This window comes from Ammodytes marinus, assembly GCF_949987685.1.
Source record: "Ammodytes marinus genome assembly, chromosome: 14".
In the NCBI taxonomy this organism is placed as follows: Eukaryota; Metazoa; Chordata; class Actinopteri; order Uranoscopiformes; family Ammodytidae; genus Ammodytes; species Ammodytes marinus.
The window spans coordinates 23,258,490-23,277,464 of record NC_137218.1 but is presented as its reverse complement, the minus strand read 5'-3'; the positions used below and the strand labels follow the sequence as shown (position 1 = coordinate 23,277,464).

The 18,975-nt window shown below is 40.4% G+C and overlaps 1 protein-coding gene across 2 annotated transcripts in view; it reads right to left on the bottom strand.

The window, feature by feature from the left end:
- The window catches only part of robo3 (roundabout, axon guidance receptor, homolog 3), a 109,804-nt gene that overhangs the window by 14,223 nt on the left and 76,606 nt on the right, over window positions 1–18,975 (bottom strand). For both annotated transcript variants that reach the window (XM_080041126.1, XM_080041127.1), the window contains exons 10-20: window positions 15,715–15,796; window positions 14,277–14,445; window positions 7,630–7,796; window positions 7,274–7,395; window positions 6,598–6,814; window positions 5,334–5,449; window positions 4,494–4,680; window positions 3,592–3,852; window positions 2,111–2,150; window positions 1,893–2,023; window positions 927–1,235 (exon numbers count right to left, since the gene is read on the bottom strand). In XM_080041126.1, the coding sequence (XP_079897252.1) occupies window positions 927–1,235; window positions 1,893–2,023; window positions 2,111–2,150; window positions 3,592–3,852; window positions 4,494–4,680; window positions 5,334–5,449; window positions 6,598–6,814; window positions 7,274–7,395; window positions 7,630–7,796; window positions 14,277–14,445; window positions 15,715–15,796 (1,801 nt within the window). The remainder of the gene's footprint in view (window positions 1–926; window positions 1,236–1,892; window positions 2,024–2,110; window positions 2,151–3,591; window positions 3,853–4,493; window positions 4,681–5,333; window positions 5,450–6,597; window positions 6,815–7,273; window positions 7,396–7,629; window positions 7,797–14,276; window positions 14,446–15,714; window positions 15,797–18,975) is intronic.

Below are 18,975 nucleotides of genomic sequence, written 5' to 3'. Positions count from 1 at the left end.
TAAACATATTTCCCCAACTAGGATTTCTTAGGACTTTTAGTATGTTGTTCTGGACACCTCATAGAAATTATCTGAGCTGAAAAAAATTCTTTTACAATTTATTCTATTTTTGGCCCCAAAATGCCTTACTTTGCCTGGCCTACTGTTGCAAATACCATCTAATTCATAAAGAACAGCGCTTTTGAGCTTTAAAAGGATATTGAGTGATATTATGGGTTCTCACAACTGAGCAGCTGGAACTTTTATTACAATTATTGGTAGTTGTGCTTGAATAATTACTTATCAAAGTTTGCATTGATAAGATTTGAAAAGCTTGAAAAAGCAACAACAAAAAAACGTCCATATAATTGAACTCTTCTGAAGGCAAAACTGTAAAAATGTTCAGTGTGGTAGCAGTGATTTTTTTCTGTTAGAGTTAATTGGGTCTTGAGTTAGAATGAGGGGCTTAGGAGATCAGAGAAGGCAAAACCAGGGGCCAGGCAATGTATTGATTTTCTTTTTCTCAAACAAGTGCTGCATGCTGAGAACTAAAACACACACGCTGTTGGTATGCTGCTACAACACAATCTGTCTCTATAAAAGCCCTACTAACGTCCTACTCATACTAATTTTGACGTCAATTTGAGTATATTGTGGTTGTGTATGCGAGTTTGTGTAGGCGAGAAGTGCCCTGGATAAGTAGTAATTACTTCCGGGAAAGATTTTGTGTATGGATCGATAGAATACTTTTCCTACTCAACCGCCCCACAATGCATTGCGTCTTTTCAAAAGACACAGAAGTTTTTTTTTTAAATTCTTTATTGCTTCTGTATACTTCAGTGTAAACGGTCCGACGAACCTCGCATACACAAACGATCGTAAAGTAGACAGTATGGCGTATATACATATTTAGTAAGTCAGAGACAAAAGGAAAAGGGTCAATTCACCGTTGCAGCGGTCGGGCTGGGCGTACTGAGCTCCAGAGGGGCCCGGCTGGGTGATCCAGTGTCCGTCTTCGGTCTGCTGTTCCCCGCAGTGGGCCTGCTGCTGCTGTGATGAGGGTGGTGCCTGTGTCTGGTTGGTGGTGAAAGGCATGATGTTGGTGGAGGCATAGGGAGTAGTGGAGGTGTTCTGGGCGTAGGTAAAGCCATGCAGGTCTTCACTGGTGGCGTCTATGGTGCTGTAGATGGGACCTTCAGTAGAGCCGCCCATGCTGTACTTCTCTGTCTGGTTCAGGTAGTTGGAGATGCCGGCTTCTACACAGGGAATGGAAGGGGATTTTTGTTATGTAGCAGAGTTGATTTGCTTTGCTTAGGAGTATGAGCTCTGCTTCGTCACAGTGAATGGTTTGAATAAATAGACACATTTGGCAATATCTGAGTAAATATGCCTTTTGCATCTCATTTAAAAAGCCAAAGTTATTCATTTTGGCAAGATTTTACTGTCCAACGTTTTTTTTTTACATATCAAAAAGAAAAACGACTGTATATCGGTCTCACATATGCATTTTCTGCATGTTTTGAGGAGAAGGTTTCATAAGACAATTAACAACATATGAACAATACTAGTACTTTAGAAGTTGAGATTCTTGGTTCACAGTATTGAAACAAACTAATGTTGAGATAATGTCCGTTAAAGACAGTTGCATAGGAAGAAATATACAGACGCAAAACAGACAAGATTTAGCCCAACAATAAACGCCTAAATGTACATTTTTGGACATTTTAATTTAGTATGAAAGGAGACATGTTATGGAAGGAAAATGGATACAAATCTCAAAATTGACGAGTGCTTAAAATAAATAAATAAATAATGTTTTTGCCGGTATTACAATAGTCACAACATCATACAAACAGACTTTAGTATTCTGTACCATTGTATATAATAATGACTGTGTTTTAGCAGACTCCTACCATTGTAGTATCTCTCTGCTGTGTCATGGTTGGCCGTGCAGCAGTTGACGGCCTCTTTCCCGCTGTGCACCAGGTTGGTGGTGGGCCAGGAGTCTGCCAGCCACGGGTAGTTTCCTATGTTGACCCCGGGCCTACGGAGAAGCATTCTGACGTTAATTTAAAACACACCAAGGACACAAATACACAGCAGAATATAAATGTTGTTTATATGTAATTACCTTCCATTGAGTCCCGGCCCCTCTGTGTGAGGGAAACCAACTGCAGAGAAGACAGAGAGAAAGAGAGAGTGGTGAGTCAAACAATGTTCTCACTGGATATCTAGTCTATATGATCTAATGTATACACTGTGTTGAAATAAGATTATTGAGTGATAGCATTGTAAGATGAGCTATATCTTGAAGTTAGCTTAGAAATACTCATATCAAGCATTTGTTACTAGTAATATAGAAGAGCTTATGGGTCATAGTAACCCAGCCTTGTAATACTCATTTTCAAGTCAAGCATATTGAACTTACAAATCCCTATACCTCAGTGAAAGGTTGCTTGTTAGGTGATTGTGTCTAGTATTAAAGGTGAAGTAAGCGGTTTATTTATGTTAATATAAGTGTAAAATCGCTCTTTATTCATACAGTGATCACTTACTGTACATAATGTGCGCGTTTCATAAAGCCGATCTCTCAGTCAGCTGCTTTGCACGTAATCGGCAAATAAACGTATTGTAGTATCCCGAAATTTTTATCCAATCAGAAGAGAGAACGCTACAGACCGACACTCGTCTCACTCATATGTAGTATATACACTCCATGGTCTCACTGCCGGTGCACGCCAGAGCAACAGATGGGTGAATGGGTATGCGCCTACAATGGCGGAGCAGGCAAAAATCCTTCCCAATGTCTGTTTTGATGGTTTTTATCATGTTTTATCACACTTATGGATCTGAGATGATGCTAGATAACTTGCTGCTTGAAGACCGCAGTGCATTAATGTGGTGACGTAGGGATGAGCGAGGGGACTGCTAACTGCAGTAACTGACAGGAAGTTAGCTAAAAGAACCATTCCGCTTACAGCACCTTTAAGTTTCATGAAATAAGACCAATGTACTTTGTAAGATTTTGAATACTTGCAGAATGCTCTTAAGGCAAGTCCCAGTAGCAGACGGGTTAAATACATTAGTCTGAGTAAAGATTTTAAAAAGGGCTCTAAGCTCTCTGAACAGAAAGGGCAGGTCCCCCTGTGCAAACCACTGGGTCACAGCCCAATTCAAATGGAATAGTCTCCACAACTTAGACCATAATAGGCTTAAAGACCTACTTCACCGGTGGAAATATGAAGGTGTATTGAACTCTGAGAACCTGTAGTATACTGTATATGTGCAAAAATCTCATCTCAATCTCTCAAAAAACTCATACTAGCCTGAGGAAAAGGCAGAAAGAGTGTTTTATGGTCCCACTGTCTAATGTGTGACATCACACATGGTAAAATGTAGGGTTAGGATTGACAGGACAGCTGGGGCAAGGGAAGACTGAGGGAAGACTGAGGGAAGAAAAACCTCATTCATTGTATTATAGAACGCCGGTTCCATATGGGTGAAGTATTCCTATGTATAATGTCAGACAGCAGACACACAGAGCCTAAGAACAGTAACACTTATACTGTCTGTATCCTTCCACCATATCTCAGTGCTTTTCCTCGATGCTACCTGCTGGTGTGTAGGCGAATGAGGCGGTGTAGTGGCTGAGCTCCTTCCTCTTCTTGCGCCGGCAGTAGATCCACACGCTGAAGCCCATCAGGATGACCCAGCACGCTCCACCGATCCCCGCGATGAACGCAGGCTGCTTCACCACGTCTGTGATCTGCTCAGACAGACTCACACTGCTCTCCTCGGAGCTGTCGCTACCGCTGCCGCTACCACCACCACCACCACCACCGCCCGGCATGGAGGGCTGTTCAGCTGGCAACTCTGGGGGGAGAAAACGAGAGGGATGAGTGGAAAATAGATGGATGGATGGATGGATGGATGGATGGATGGATGGATGGATGGATGGATGGATGGATGGATGGATGGATGGATGGATGGATGGATGGATGGATGGATGGATGGATGGATAGATAGATAGATAGATAGATAGATAGATAGATAGATAGATAGATAGATAGATAGATAGATAGATAGATAGATAGATAGATAGATAGATAGATAGATAGATAGATAGATAGATAGATAGATAGATAGATAGATAGATAGATCTGTCCATACTATGTGTGTGTGCGTGCGCTGAAAGACAATCTGCTGTTTACTGTATACACAGGTAGCAGATAGTGAGGAGATATTCACAGATTTTGACAGAATGGAATGGGATTCTATCCGACAGGTGTTGAGAATATTTCAGTCTGGACAAAAGTATTGGACTGACCATCCAAAAGGTCAATGCCGCAGAATAAAAATATATCAATACATACATATTCTGACATCATTTTTAATAGAACTAATGTGTGCCTTCTAAAGTTCTGGCAAAATCAAATGTGTGTCTCTATAGTACATCTGAATCTTGTCCCGCTCTTATTACATGTATTCAACTGTTTCCTTCACTGTGTACTCACTGAATAGGACAGACACGGGCTGACTGTGAGTGCCCACGCCAGCACTGGTCACCGCGGCGGCCTCCACCTGATAGAGCACCCCGGGCAGCAGGCCCTTCAGCAGAGCGGACATGGTGTTACCATCCACTGTCCTGTTGATGTGGTAACGGGTCTGGTTCTCACCACCAACACTGCCCACACACCAGACCTGGTTGGGATACACACAGAGTTGACCATTAAAATCAGTTATAAGGATCATTTTGACCTTGAGGTATTTTGTGACACTCAATTCAATATTTCACTGTAAACCTATTGGATTTGCCATCAGATAATCCCTGTAGTACTAAACTCTATGTATGAAGTCTTGCCTTAACATTCTCTGCATTCAGACTAAAAAACATTTATTCCTGCAATTTCTTTTGCTGCCTCATTTAGTATAACTGTAAATATGGACTCATTATTCTAAAGAGTTTGTACATTGTTGTGTGAAAGTAGGTGTGTGTGTGTGTGTGTGTGTGTGTGTGTGTGTGTGTGTGTGTGTGTGTGTGTGTGTGTTTTTTTCTCTCTCTCTTTTATTTATTTTTTGCACAAAAATTATATACATTTTGTAGGATGCTGATAATTTGAACAATTAAACCTATTGTTACTCATTCACAATGGGCAAAAATACAAAACTACAATAAAGTGTGTGTGTGTGTGTGTGTGTGTGAGAGAGTATGTGTATGTGTGCGTGCGTGCGTGTGTGTGTGTGTGTGTGTGTGTGTGTGTGTGTGTGTGTGTGTGTGTGTGTGTGTGTGTGTGTGTGTGTGTGTGTGTGTGTGTGTGTGTGTGTGTGTGTGTGTGTGTGTGTGTTTTGTTTACCCTGTACTCCTGGATGATTCCGTTCTGCCTGTCTGGGGGTGGAGGCTCCCAGGACACACTGATGCTGGAGCTGTTGCTGAGCTTGACTGTCACTGCTCTGGGTGGAGCGCTGGGGACTGACAGAGATCACATGGTGTTACATCAACAATAGTTTTAGTACGCACTGTGTTAGATGGACTAACTATTAAAGGTGGAGTCCGCGATTCTGGAAAACGCTTGATGTCAAATTGACTTTTTGTCAAAATCAGTGATTATTTCCTCACGATCTGATACCTATGTGTAATGTGTGTTGCGCTGAAATAAAATCCAGTATTAATACACAGCCTAGGCTCTGTAAACGGGTATGTTGCTAACTATAGTGGGACATTTTGTGTATATACTATTTCTTTACAATACCAATTTACAGAGCCAATGTTGTATATTAACACCAGATTTGTTTTTAGAGCACACACAGTACTGACAGGTGGGGGATCGTGAGGCGATACTCACTGATTTTGATAACAAGTTCTCCAGAATTCCTGACTCCACCTTTAACATGAGAGTACTGAGAACTGAGGAGGCAGGTTGACCGAGGCAGGACGAGTGAGGACATATTAAACGCAAATCGAGAAATATAAAACTTGGTGCTGTATAGCGGGAGAGGAAATAAAGCTTTATTGATTGCTTTAAAAAAGTTAATAATGTTTTATTTTGGTCAGACTCAGCGACTCGAGCAGTTTCGATCCGAAGGCTAGAAGCGCTGATAGCAATTTTCTATTTTTTACGACTCTGTTTTTCCTTGTTTTTAATCTAGAGTTTGTATCAACTCATATAAACCTGCTGAGAACCCCAGGCTGCAAAAAAAACGTCAGTGCGTGTGTGGTGGTCTTCTTTAATGAAAATAGGGATCGATATAAATGAGCCCAAATTGTGGAGGATATAAAAGTCGTCCTAAAAATGATATAACATTACCGAAATACATGTGCTGTCAAGACAGGTAAAATGGGCAGCCATTTTCAAGGTGTCAAGGTGTAATATCACAGAAATCTTTGGGCGGCTGTGGCAAAGTGGGTAGGGCGGTTGACCCTCAAACACAGGGTTGGTGGTTCGATACCCTGTCTCCTTGCCACATAACAAAGTATCCTTGAACAAGACACCAAACCCTAAATTGCTCTCGATAGTTAGCCTGCTAGCTGTGTGTGAATGGAAACATGGGAATGGGTCTCCGTTGTCAATGGGATTAACCTGTATAAATAAAGGTTTGAATCTCTTGTTGTTTCCATACCTTCTTCGAGGGTTCGGACCAGTAACGTTCTGCTGTCCAGGCCCTGGAACTCATCAAAGTATGGGCGGAGCTTGACTTCGTACTCAGTCCCTTTGAGCAGACTGGAGAGCACCGTGCTGCGTTCAGAGGGAGAGTTGATGTCCTGCAGCAGCCAGTTCCCCCCACTGGGTCTGTAGAAGAGACGGTAGCCCTGCACGTACTGAGACTGACGGCCCACCTTAGTGAGGATGAGATAAGAGAACCTGTTACTATGTGTCTCTGAAATAAACAGAGACCCACAAAGCATATGCCTAGATTTCGGGGGGTGCAGGTAAATGCCCCCCCCCACCCCCAGAATGTATAGGTGCATTTGTCCCCCTTGTAAAATTTGAAAGACAACCCCTTTTTCACAAGTGTCTGCGGATTAATGATAATGTTCTATTTTCTAACTTTTGCCTTAAGTTGTAACTTAAGCTAAAATGATATTTGCTGCTAGCATCTACAATGTTGGCTTGGCATTTTATTACCAATGTTAATGTTAACTTACATGACACACTTAAGTTAAGTGTGTCATGTAAGTTAACACTGTACAGTCATGAGCAGTGAAACATGATTCCTAAAGAATAACACTGCCCACTTATAATGTCCCCCCCCCTCCAATGTTAAAACAAAATCCCACAAAGAGCCAGCCACTCACAGTCCAGGATACTCGTATGGAGGATGTCGTCAAGGTGACAGGCTCTTGCAGCTGGACGGCCACCTCCCCCAGCTCCCTCTGCACCTGTCTGTGGTCCACCCCCTGACCAGTGGGACTCACATCTGAGAGAACACAACACACACACACATTTACTTTTTTTTTTACCACACACACACACACACACACACACACACACACACACACACACACACACACACACACACACACACACACACACACACACACACACACACACACACACACACACACACACACACACACACACACACACACACACACACACACACTACCCAGTCATGTGTTATTGTGTGTATGAGACCTGTAGTTATACTGACCTTGCGTCCTCACGGGCTCAGAGATGGGGCTGGGGTCACTCAGGCCGTACGCGTTGACAGCTCTGACGATGAACAGGTAGATGGTGTTGGGTAGGAGGCCGGTGATGGTGTGTGTCTCTATCTTCACCATGTCGGCCACGGTCTGCCACGTGCTGCCCGCTGATTGGCTGAGAGAGAAGGATGATGTCATGATATTTTATTTTACAGACCAAATTTGACGCCCACCTGTCTCATTCTGCCTTAACCTTTTTACTGTTGCATTTGGCAGAGGTGGGAAAAAAATTAAATGATCCTGTATAAGAATAATCATTATTATTAAAAAGGTGGAGTGAGCTTGTTGTCAAAATCAGTAAATATCTCCTCATGATTTCCACTACCTATCTGTAGTGTATGCGCTGAAAAACAAATGCAGTTTCCAGTGTTAATACACAGCTTAGGCTATGTAAACGTGTATGTAAATAAAGGGGACCCTAGCCATAGCAGCATGCTCGTACTGACATGAAGTAGGTCGTGAGGAGATATTCACTGATTTTGCCAAAATGTTATTCGACAACAAGCATTCTCCAGAATCGCTGAATCCACGTTTATCAAATCAAATCAAATCAAATCAGTTTTATTTGTATAGCCCAAAATCAGGTAACGCTTTATATTAAGGTTCTTGTTATAAGCCTTAGTAAATAGGTAATAAGGACCTTATTAGATGCTTATTAACATTAATTTGAGTTAATAAGACTATATATAAGTGTTAATAATAACATAATAAACATGTTGACAGTGTGATTATAAGACTTTTATAAGCACTTATAAGACACTTCTTAACTATTAATTGATTGCTTAATAGCATTAATAAAAGTCTTATGAGTTTCTGATAAGATGCTGTTAATAAAAGCATTACAAACCTATTTATTGAGTCTTACTAACTTACCTATTATGTCATTGTTAAACCTTTACTAAGCATTGTTTGTTGCTTTATGAAGGTAACCACATCTTTATTAATCAATTAATAACAGTTAACTATGCTCTATGAACAATGCTTATTAAGGTTAATAAGTCCTTTATTAAACACTTAATAACAGTTAATAAGTACTATATCTTGTCAAGGAGGATACAATGAGAATTAGAAAAACGACATGTAAATACAATGTTAGAGCGGTGAAGGTATTTGATTAGCTTTAATGTTTTTCTTGTTGAAGTACCTTCAAAAATTAGTTTTCTGAGTTTGGTTTGCAGCGCCATATCTTAGTTGGCTAAAGTCACTGATTTTCATCCCTCTTTCCAAAATGTTGTCTTTTGGCATCTAGCATAATGAGTGCATACTATATTTGTTTTTGCTCTGAAGTGATTCTTTCACCTCTATGTGTGCGCACACATGTTGAGTGTTAAAATGAGATGCCCCGAGAACGTAGTATATTTTTCACAATCTATGATGAATATGACTCGTATGATCGGTTTTGTGCCTCAAATCAGATCCTTAAAGGGCTTTTATTTTGAAGGTAGTTGTAAAACCGGAAGTTCCGTGTATGCAAGTCGCTGATGGCTTGACGCCAGCTTGACGGCCATGCTTGACAAAGTGTTTCACGAAAGTAAGGAGAACATGTCGGAGTCGTCAGCACGGTCAGCACCCCAAACCAGGTCTCTGAAAAATAAGAGGGTGAGGTCCGAACAGGAGGATGACTCTTCTGGTAAGTTTAAGAATGTAATGCTATAGTAACGTTAGCTGGTTCTAGCTTGCTAGTTGTTTGCCTAGCTTACATTACTTTCTTTCAGAAGCTTTGGTGAGCTTCTTTTTTGAGCTAACGTTTAGCTTACACTATCATAAAAACTGCAACCAAACGTATCTATTAACAGTTGTGTCATGCTAGCTTGTCAGGAAGGGGCAAAGTAATGCTGAATGGTTATTTCTGTGCTGACCCAGATGCTGCCCAAATTGTCCTAACTGCCAAACTCTACAGAAATATAAACATAAGCTGGCCAGGTATAAATTAGAATGCCAGGATGTAAAAATAAAAGACCTGACAACGGAGAGAGATTTCTTGAAGGGACAACTATCTGAATGAAAGAAAATATTTACTTTTTTCCAACAATTGTCACCATTACAGACTAAATTTACTTTGATACTGCACCCCTTTTTGCAGATTCCACGTCCAAATCTCTTAAATGCTTAGTATAACCTGTCTGCTATCTGTCTAATTGTGATCAATGTTTCTTTGTGTTGTCTTTATACAGTAACAAGAAAGACCAGCCTGACTCAACCTTCCCCTGGGGCTCAAGTCCGTCCTCTGACTCCTCCTCAGACGATGGGAAGAGGAAGAGGAAGTATAACAGAAGTCAGCATTATACTGTTGCAGAGGGGGCCAGCAGAAGAAGGCTTTTTTTTTAAATTATCTATTTTTGAATTGTATTACTTGATTTTATTTCAATACATTTTAAACTTTTAAGACTGACCAATTTTCTTACTATTTTGTTGACACAATCGGGGAACGGTGGGACTTGAAAATATTCCCACCTCCAAAGTGGGGAATGACAAAACAAGTTTGAGAACCACTGGGTTAGCATCTATATAGCTGTATGTGGTTTTCTGCTTGTCCTATCTGCAACAGTATAATGCTGACTTCTGATACAGCAACGTCTCACCCAAATTCCTCTAGTGAGGATTGCCATCTCCATAAGGTTACAGATTCAATATGCAGAAGCAACTCATACAACCCTACGTCGTTTTATATTGTTTTACCTACAACAGAGTTTTTTTTTTATTATTGTTTTGATGGAAGTTTTTTTTGCTCTACTCGTTTAATTGTTTTGTTGTTCTTCATTTAATATTTTAAATTAATAGTCTTAATCATTAGACACTTGAATTGATGTCAGGCAGCATTTTTACTTTACAAAGGTATTTATTTTTTTACATTTAGTGAAATGTTGTTCATGAAAGTTCTGGGAAACAAACAAACATGTTTACAATTGCACAGTTGTTAAGTGTTTTTTTTTTCTTTAAAAGTAAGTTTTTGTGCTTCACCTCTGTAACATTGTATTTACATGTAGTTTTTTTGAATTCACATTGTATCCACCTTGACAAGATACTTATTAACTGTTAAAAAGTGTATGTTAAAGGATTTATTAGCCTTAATAAGCATTGTTCTCGCTTTAGATCCAGTACCTTCAAAATGCATTATTACCTGTTTAATAAAGGACTTATTAACCTTAATAAACATTGTTCTCGCTTTAGATCAGGTACCTTCAAAATGCATTATTACCTGTTTAATAAAGGACTTATTGGCCTTAATAAGCATTGTTCTCGCTTTAGATCCAGTACCTTCAAAATGCATTATTACCTGTTTAATAAAGGACTTATTAACCTTAATAAACATTGTTCTCGCTTTAGATCAGGTACCTTCAAAATGCATTATTACCTGTTTAATAAAGGACTTATTGGCCTTAATAAGCATTGTTCTCGCTTTAGATCAGGTACCTTCAAAATGCATTATTACCTGTTTAATAAAGGACTTATTAACCTTAATAAGCATTGTTCTTAGAGCATAGAAATGCATTATTACCTGTTTAATAAAGGACTTATTAACCTTAATAAGCATCATTCTTAGAACATAGTTAACTGCTAATAAACAAATAATAAAGGTGTGTTCACCTTCATAAAGCAACAAACAATCCTTAGTAAAGGTTTAACTATGACATAATAGGTAAGTTAGTAAGACTCAATAAATAGGTTTGTAATGCTTTTATTAACAGCTATCAGAAACTCATAAGACTTTTATTAATGATATTAAGCAATCAATAAATAGTTAAGAAGTTTCTCATAAGTGCTTATAAAAGTCTTATAATCACACAGTAAACATGTTTATTGTGTTATTATTAACACTTAAATATAGTCTTATTAACACAAACTGATGTTAGTAAGCATCTTATAAGGTCCTTATTACCTATTAACTAAGGCTTATAACAAGAACCTTAATATAAAGCGTTACCCAAAATCACAAATACATTTGTCTCAGTGGGCTTTATACATTTCATACAATATGATACAATATGACAACCTGCCCTTACACCAAATGAACTTATTATGGACCAGTTAGTTATTTTCTCAATTGATCTATATATGTATCGATAAAGGCTGTTACATACTCCGCGAGAAGAAAGAACAAAGTTCTCGGTGACAGAGCTGCGAGAAGTTCTTTCTGGTCTGACATTACATACTTCACGAGAACTCAACTGCCGAACTCCTCACCGCGGCGCATTGTTACCATGGTAATTTACTCAGTAGCGCCAGCTGATTTCACTTCGCTTTCCTCATTGACTTCAGACTGACCAATCACACAATAGTTCTCGGACAAGCTGCGAGAAGAAAGTTCGGCCCGGGTGATGTGTCGAGAACAAGCTACGAGAACAGCTAAACAAGAGCTGAGAGAAGAAAATGACGTCATTTTCTTCTCGCAGCTCTGTCACCGAGAACTTTGTTCTTTCTTCCCGCGGAGTATGTAACAGCCTTAAGAAGGCAGACGAAGAGAGCCGCATTCAATATCTGAATTGTAGTGAAGTATAAAGTGGCACAAAAAGATAATATTCAATACGGCAGAAACGCCTGACATGTGGACAGGTGTTGAACATTAGCATATAGGCTAATACACTTAAAACACTGCATCTGGTTCGTCCAATGAAAGTGTGATGTCCATGTACATTTTTTTTTACAACAACAACATTTGTACTTGCAGAAAAGTCAGTGTGTGTTTGTTGTAAATGCTTTGGAATGCTGATTCAATGTGCAGCCACTCAATTAACCAATGCAAACAGAGTTCTGCAGGCAATATAAAATGATCTATTTTGGGCTTCCTCTAATATGTCTTATCAAACAACAGCAGATGTGAGGCAAAGTCACTGGCTTTTCAGAGAAAGTTTTATTCTTGCCAGAAGATCTCCTTTTCCAAATGGTACAATTTGCTGTCCTGATGAATAATGTAATGAGGCTTGCAAAGGAGGGCGCAGCTGGCGACAGGAAATGAGGACACGTACGTATATGGGCCCTTGTGGCATTTCCCAAGATGCAATATTCCCATCAACCAACCCCCGGCCCCCCTCTCTTCTTCCTCTCTCTGAACGCACCGTCACCTTGGCAGAGCAGCAAGCAGTCACGAAGAGGCCTCTCCAACAATCTGTCTGACACTTTTTAGATTTTTCCCTAAGGATTCTGGGGGATTTTTTTCCAGGAGAATTGTCTCCGGTGCGGAACTGCCCAATTAGACAAAGGAGGAGGGGTGGGGGGGAAAGGGGCTGTTTTCTTTTTTTTCAATTTCTCTGAATTGAACTTGAAATCTCAACTTCTGAAGCACTTGCATCAACTAAACTTTCCAATGTCATTCTAAGCACAGTTCCCAAGGTTATTACAGAAGAATGTGTGTATACATTGTTCATTGCTGAATATCCAAAATCTGTTCTGTAAAAACTTTGGACTCTAATATGTTGTACAAAATTAAATAAAGATTTGAACAAGATGTTAGTTTGTTTTTAATTAGATGCAAATGTATGCATCATTAGTTAGATATCACAACATTTGCATATGTATTCATTTATTCAAACATTTCTGAAATAAATTGGAACACAGATAAATAATTGTACAGTCTGTTTTCAGTATCAGCATCTAAAATAAACTTAAAATTTAACCCTATTCACCTGCTGTATCTCGCCTTAAATAAACACACACACACACACACACACACACACACACACACACACACACACAAACAAACAAACTTTAGCACCTCAGGCAAGGAAAGGTTATTGCAAACCTCCCAGCGGCCCCTTCAAAATGCTTTATTGAGAATCAGTTTGCGTTACTTGGAAAACACTGTGCGGCTGCCATGGTGGACGTCTGGATTGGATTAACACACACACACACACGCGCGCGCACACACACACACACACACACACACACACACACACACACACACACACACACACACACACACACACACACACACACACACACACACACACACACACACACACACACACACACACACACACACACACACACACACACACACACACACACACACACACACACACCTTTATCCAATTGGAAGGACACATAACACTGCCTATCTTCATCCATCCAGCCACCACTGCTGATCAGCTAAATCTAGTTTGCCCCCTTAATTAATCCAAGGTGGACTTGCTCTCAGGTGGCAGTACCTGAAGGTGTCTCCAGTTTTCCGACAATGTTTAGACTAGCAATGTCACGGAGTCCTCCTTATACTCCCTACAACACTCACTCAAACTTGAAATGAAAATTTGACATTCCTTGTAGGTTTTTATACTTTCATTTGTTCTAATGTGTGTTTTTACTTCAGTGTGTAAATGAGTTTTATTTTGAAGGCCTTATCACACAATGTGCTATAGCCCGGCTGACTTTGAAGACCAGCAAACCGTGAACAAATGTCATTAGTCTGTTGGAATTCACTGAGGGTGTTTTGCTGCTCTCCCTAAAATTAAACACTTTTTCTATTTTTAGGACATTTCAGAACACAGTCTTGAATGCTAAGTAGAGAAGAGGGGATGATGTGTGACTTAATAATTTGCTGAAAAAAAATGCAGAAATGGCAAAAAAATTATCTGATTTGTCGGATTTTTTTAACGCTCACCTGAAGGCCTCGATGATGTAAGAGGTGACGGCGGCCCCTCCCTCGTGGGCGTTGGGTTGCCAGGTTAGAGAGACGCTGTTCTTGGACACGTCTGTGACTATGGGTTTGTGCGGAGGACCTGGCAACTGGAAGGGCTCGGTGGCCTGAGCTACGTATTGGTCTGCACTCTCTACACGGAGAGGAGAGGGAGAGAAAATACAAATCAGAGACAAGGCGACAAGGGCGCACAGTTTATTGTATACTGCAACATCCGCCCCTTCAGCATTCCCCATCTTATAACGTCCTCTGCGTAAATCACCCACACCTTTAAGTGGTGCTTACTACAATACATAAAATAGTTCAAGTAAATCAAATCAGTAAAGTTTAATAAACTCAAAAAGGGAAGGAAAAAAAAGCACTGTAACTTCAAATAGTTAAGTCAGTAGAATTTGTTCTCAAGCTTAAGTTAACACTACTTAATCTATTCAATTAATGATATTCAACATGTAGGTTTACAATGTGATGTTGAAAGAGCATTTGAACTGCCGTTGGGTTGCCAGGTCAGAGAGCTGGCAACCCAACCCAATACACCTCACTTACAACTTCACTGTATTGCTTTCCACAACAACTCTTATACATCCTAACTAACCATTACCACGCGTAATAGCCAGATAACAAACCCCCGTTGTCATCAGAGAGGCTTGTTAAGTCGGCACTCTCTCATTTAACACCACTAATGAAATGTCTACAGCTTGAAATATGTGATGTACTAATAATGCCTGATGGGTTGTTGTGGGGAAAATAACAAAAAGGGCACAGCCCCAAGAAACACTGTGATTTAATTGTAGCAGTGTGTAGCTTTTAGCCGCGGTGGCAGCTGACCATATCTCACCATTACACACCTAATGAGGGCATTAGCATCTTTTAACCTTTATTTATCCCCATTTACGCTTTTTTTTTAATCAACATCATGCTTCACATTAATCCACTTACAGACGTTCATATGTGCAGTCTGCCTGGCAGTGTTTAAATGAGATTCTATGGTTCCATTTTAAGCAAATCAATGGCTACTATAGGAACACTGTCTTCGTTACTTTTAAATACAAATCACGCCCGGAGACTTCACTTCCCAGTGTGTACATTTTTCTTATCTGAAGCCACACTTTCATTTAGAACTGGGGAAAAAAAATGTCATTGCTATTCATTAAAACAGTGTCAAGGCATCACGGCAACTCTCCCAAAAGTAACCCCCCCCCCCCCACCCCAAATTAGTCATAGTTCAGTTAACAGAAGATGGCTGTGTGTTTTTTTTAAACCCTTCTATATTATTTTCGGCTGTGTAAAGGGTTGCTTCTAAAGTACTGTATCTCTCCCTGAGTTATTATCCGATACGCTGCTGTGAAGACTGAAGTGTCATTTGCATGTGTTTAAAACCATCACGCCGAGAGAGACGATTTACCTTTGACTGTGAGCACTCCGCTCCAACTCGTCTCCCCGCTGGAGCTGGAAGCCACGCAGGTGTACACCCCGGAGTCCGTTTCCTGGCAACAGTAAAATGGGTATCGTTAGTTTAGTGTGTGTGTGTGTGTGTGTGTGTGTGTGTGTGTGTGTGTGTGTGTGTGTGTGTGTGTGTGTGTGTGTGTGTGTGTGTGTGTGTATGTATGTGTGTGTGTGTGTGTGTGCGTGTATTTGTGTGTGTGTGTGTGTGTGTGCGTGTATTTGTGTGTGTGTGTGTGCGTGTATTTGTGTGTATGAGAGACCATCATGACACTATGTTAATGCACCCAATAGCAGTGATTGAGCCTAAATGTCATATCTCTCAAAGCAGACTGTTTGCACTCAGAATACTGAGCAGAGTGAAAGTTGGCGTGGTGTGGAGGAGAGAGCTGGCAGCACACACACACACACAGCTGTTATTCACACAGAGCTGACCCAGTGACTCCTTCCCCACTCTCTCACATCAAAGTCAGAATGGCTTTGTTTTAGTATCGGTGCTTAGCGGCTATAGCGACTCCCATCGGTGCAAGTATGTGGTTTAAAAGGTGCATCTATGACGCATATCAAAACCCCATCAACCTTTTGACTGTGTGTCTCTTTTGTATGCTTAGCGTTAGCATTTAGCATTCTCCCGCCCACCTTTGGGAGGCAAGAAAAATCCCAGATGTCATCACAAAGTAACTCAAATGGAAACGAGGCATGTATTGCTGCCAGTCGGGACATTACTACAGATGCACAGACAGATATATTAACATAAATATAAAAAAAAATTACAATCGTTAGGCGGTGAACTTTAGACGGTAGGTGGGGCCAAATGCTAATGGTTTTAAAGGTCAACTGCTATTATGCTAAATGCACCTTTTTATGGTTTTCTATATCAATATGTGTTCCTGCATTCCACAAAACCCCAGTCGGTTTTCTCTACCCCCTTATGATGTCATACCGAAGCGTTTCAGACAGATGCTGAAAAGAGGAGACTAAAGCAATGGCCCTGGGAGAAATATGAAGGGTATCTAGGACTCTACATCATGATAACAGTTTGTATTAACTACCCAAATTGTAATTTTCAAACCTGAAATTGAGCACAATAGGTGACCTTTAATATGTACTGTTTGGTTAGGAGATGTCATCGGGACATTTTACATTACACTTTTATATTAAAAATTGGATACCGTCATACATCGATAACTATGTGATAATATTTAAATGTCATTGCAGTTAAAAGGAGCATTCATTGGGTATCTTTATATATTTATCTGTTGATAATTTATTTTTTCACGGTTAAAAACGCTCAAAGTTCTCTTGGGGATATGTTATTGTTAATTGTATGTATGAATATTTTAATTTTAATTAAGCGTACCCCTGATATATAACATCTGCTTTAATTAACTGCTTCTTGCGTTGGACAATTTGTCAATTGCAGCCATTTCATTTCTTTCCATTTTATGCTATGTTCTCAGCGGACCTGGTCTGAAGTCAAATCTATATAAAGTCAAGCAGGGGTTGGCTTTTATGTTTCTGATTCCTAGACAGGCATAGGAGGAGGGAGAGAGAGCTAAAGATATAAGGATCAAAGAACAGAATTTTAATGACCACGCTAGAGGTCTAACCAAAAGATTTCTGAGGATCCAGTCTTTACATTCAACAGCTACTTAGCATTCTGGCCGAGCTACGCGCAAATGTAATTAAGAGGTGTGTGATAAATGTGCCTCTTTGCGTGTGTGTGTGTGTGTGTGTGTGTGTGTGTGTGTGTGTGTGTGTGTGTGTGTGAATGTGTGTGTGTGTGTGTGTGTGTGTGTGTGTGTGTGTGTGTGTGTGTGTGTGTGTGTGTGTGTGTGTGTGTGTGTGTGTGTGGGTGTGTGTGTGTGTGAATGCTGGCTATTAAATGTTTTGGGGGAGTCAAGCCAAAAGCTAGACAGGCTGTGAAATTGCTTACAACAGAGGGAGAATGTTGGGGGGGGGGTCTCTCTGCACTGGGGGAATCTCTCCATGTGACACTGAGGTAGTAACAACTCCTTGTCTGTTGAATCGGCTTCACTGCTCCAGGTCATTCTTTCTTTCTTTTTTAAGGTCTTTCTTTGTGTCTTGTCTTCTCTCTTTCTTTCTTCTTTAAAAGGGGATGCTCAGTTTTAAAGGAGGGGAGGGGGGGATTCAGAAAGACAACAGGGCTATGTGAAGAAACGTAGGGCCCTCATTCATCTAAGACCCTGTTTGTGTGCCTATTTTGTTGCCGTTACCCAAACCTTTTAGCCCGGTCCTACCAGACCATCGTACTTCATTTCATTTGTACAGAAGGCCTGGAATCGCTCAATTGACAAACGTTAACTCACTTGAAGGCGGGTGTCTGTTGAAGGTTAAAACTATTGGATCTGCCCAGTGCCACTCTGGATCTGCCAACCTATCGCATAACGTTTGGTCGTGACGTATGTCTATCAATCTAATCTTTCCGGAGAAATCCCGCGAATATACCGCGGACCCAGACTGACTACTGAAGGGAAATGAAAATTAAGCGGAAGTAGGTAGGCGGGCGGTGCCAGGCTACAGAACTATATGTCACACTCACAACCAAAACAATTTCAAGAAGTTTACCATTTATGGGTGGGCAAAAGGCAGGGAAAGACAACTTCTAGCCAATGAACAACGCAGCTTTTTCAAATATTAGAAATTGAAAAAGAGAAGTAGATTTAACATGTCTGATCATGGGCCTCAAAGACAAACATAATGTTTTTTTTGTGTGAGATATTTAGAATGTTTCAACACCAGCTGCAGTTGTATAACAGTCTTTTGATGGGTGTGCCTTTGTATTATTGGCCAGCCTTGAGAAGGTAGCAGAGCTCCAGTAGAAAAACTGGCAACAAACAAGACAAAGATGGCACTGGATGTGAGCAATGCAGCTTTTCAAACATTGACAAAGAAAAAGAAAAAAGGTTTTCCAAATATTAATGGAGGAGTGGAATGTATTCAACAATGTGCCGTGGTCTTAAGGAGGAAACACACACAATTCAAGTGTTTCAGTAAAGGATTAATGTAGACAAAACGGTGTTGGTTTACGATACCACACATTGCATGTGAGAAACTAGTTGAATAATAGTCAGTGTCAGATGCTTTGGCTCCAGTTTTAGTACACTGCCACGGTAAAAGCACTGACCGCTTGTATTTTAAAGTTAACTACACCTGTGAGGGCTGCTGTCTCGATAAATAACTTCTGCAAAGTTTATGTGTG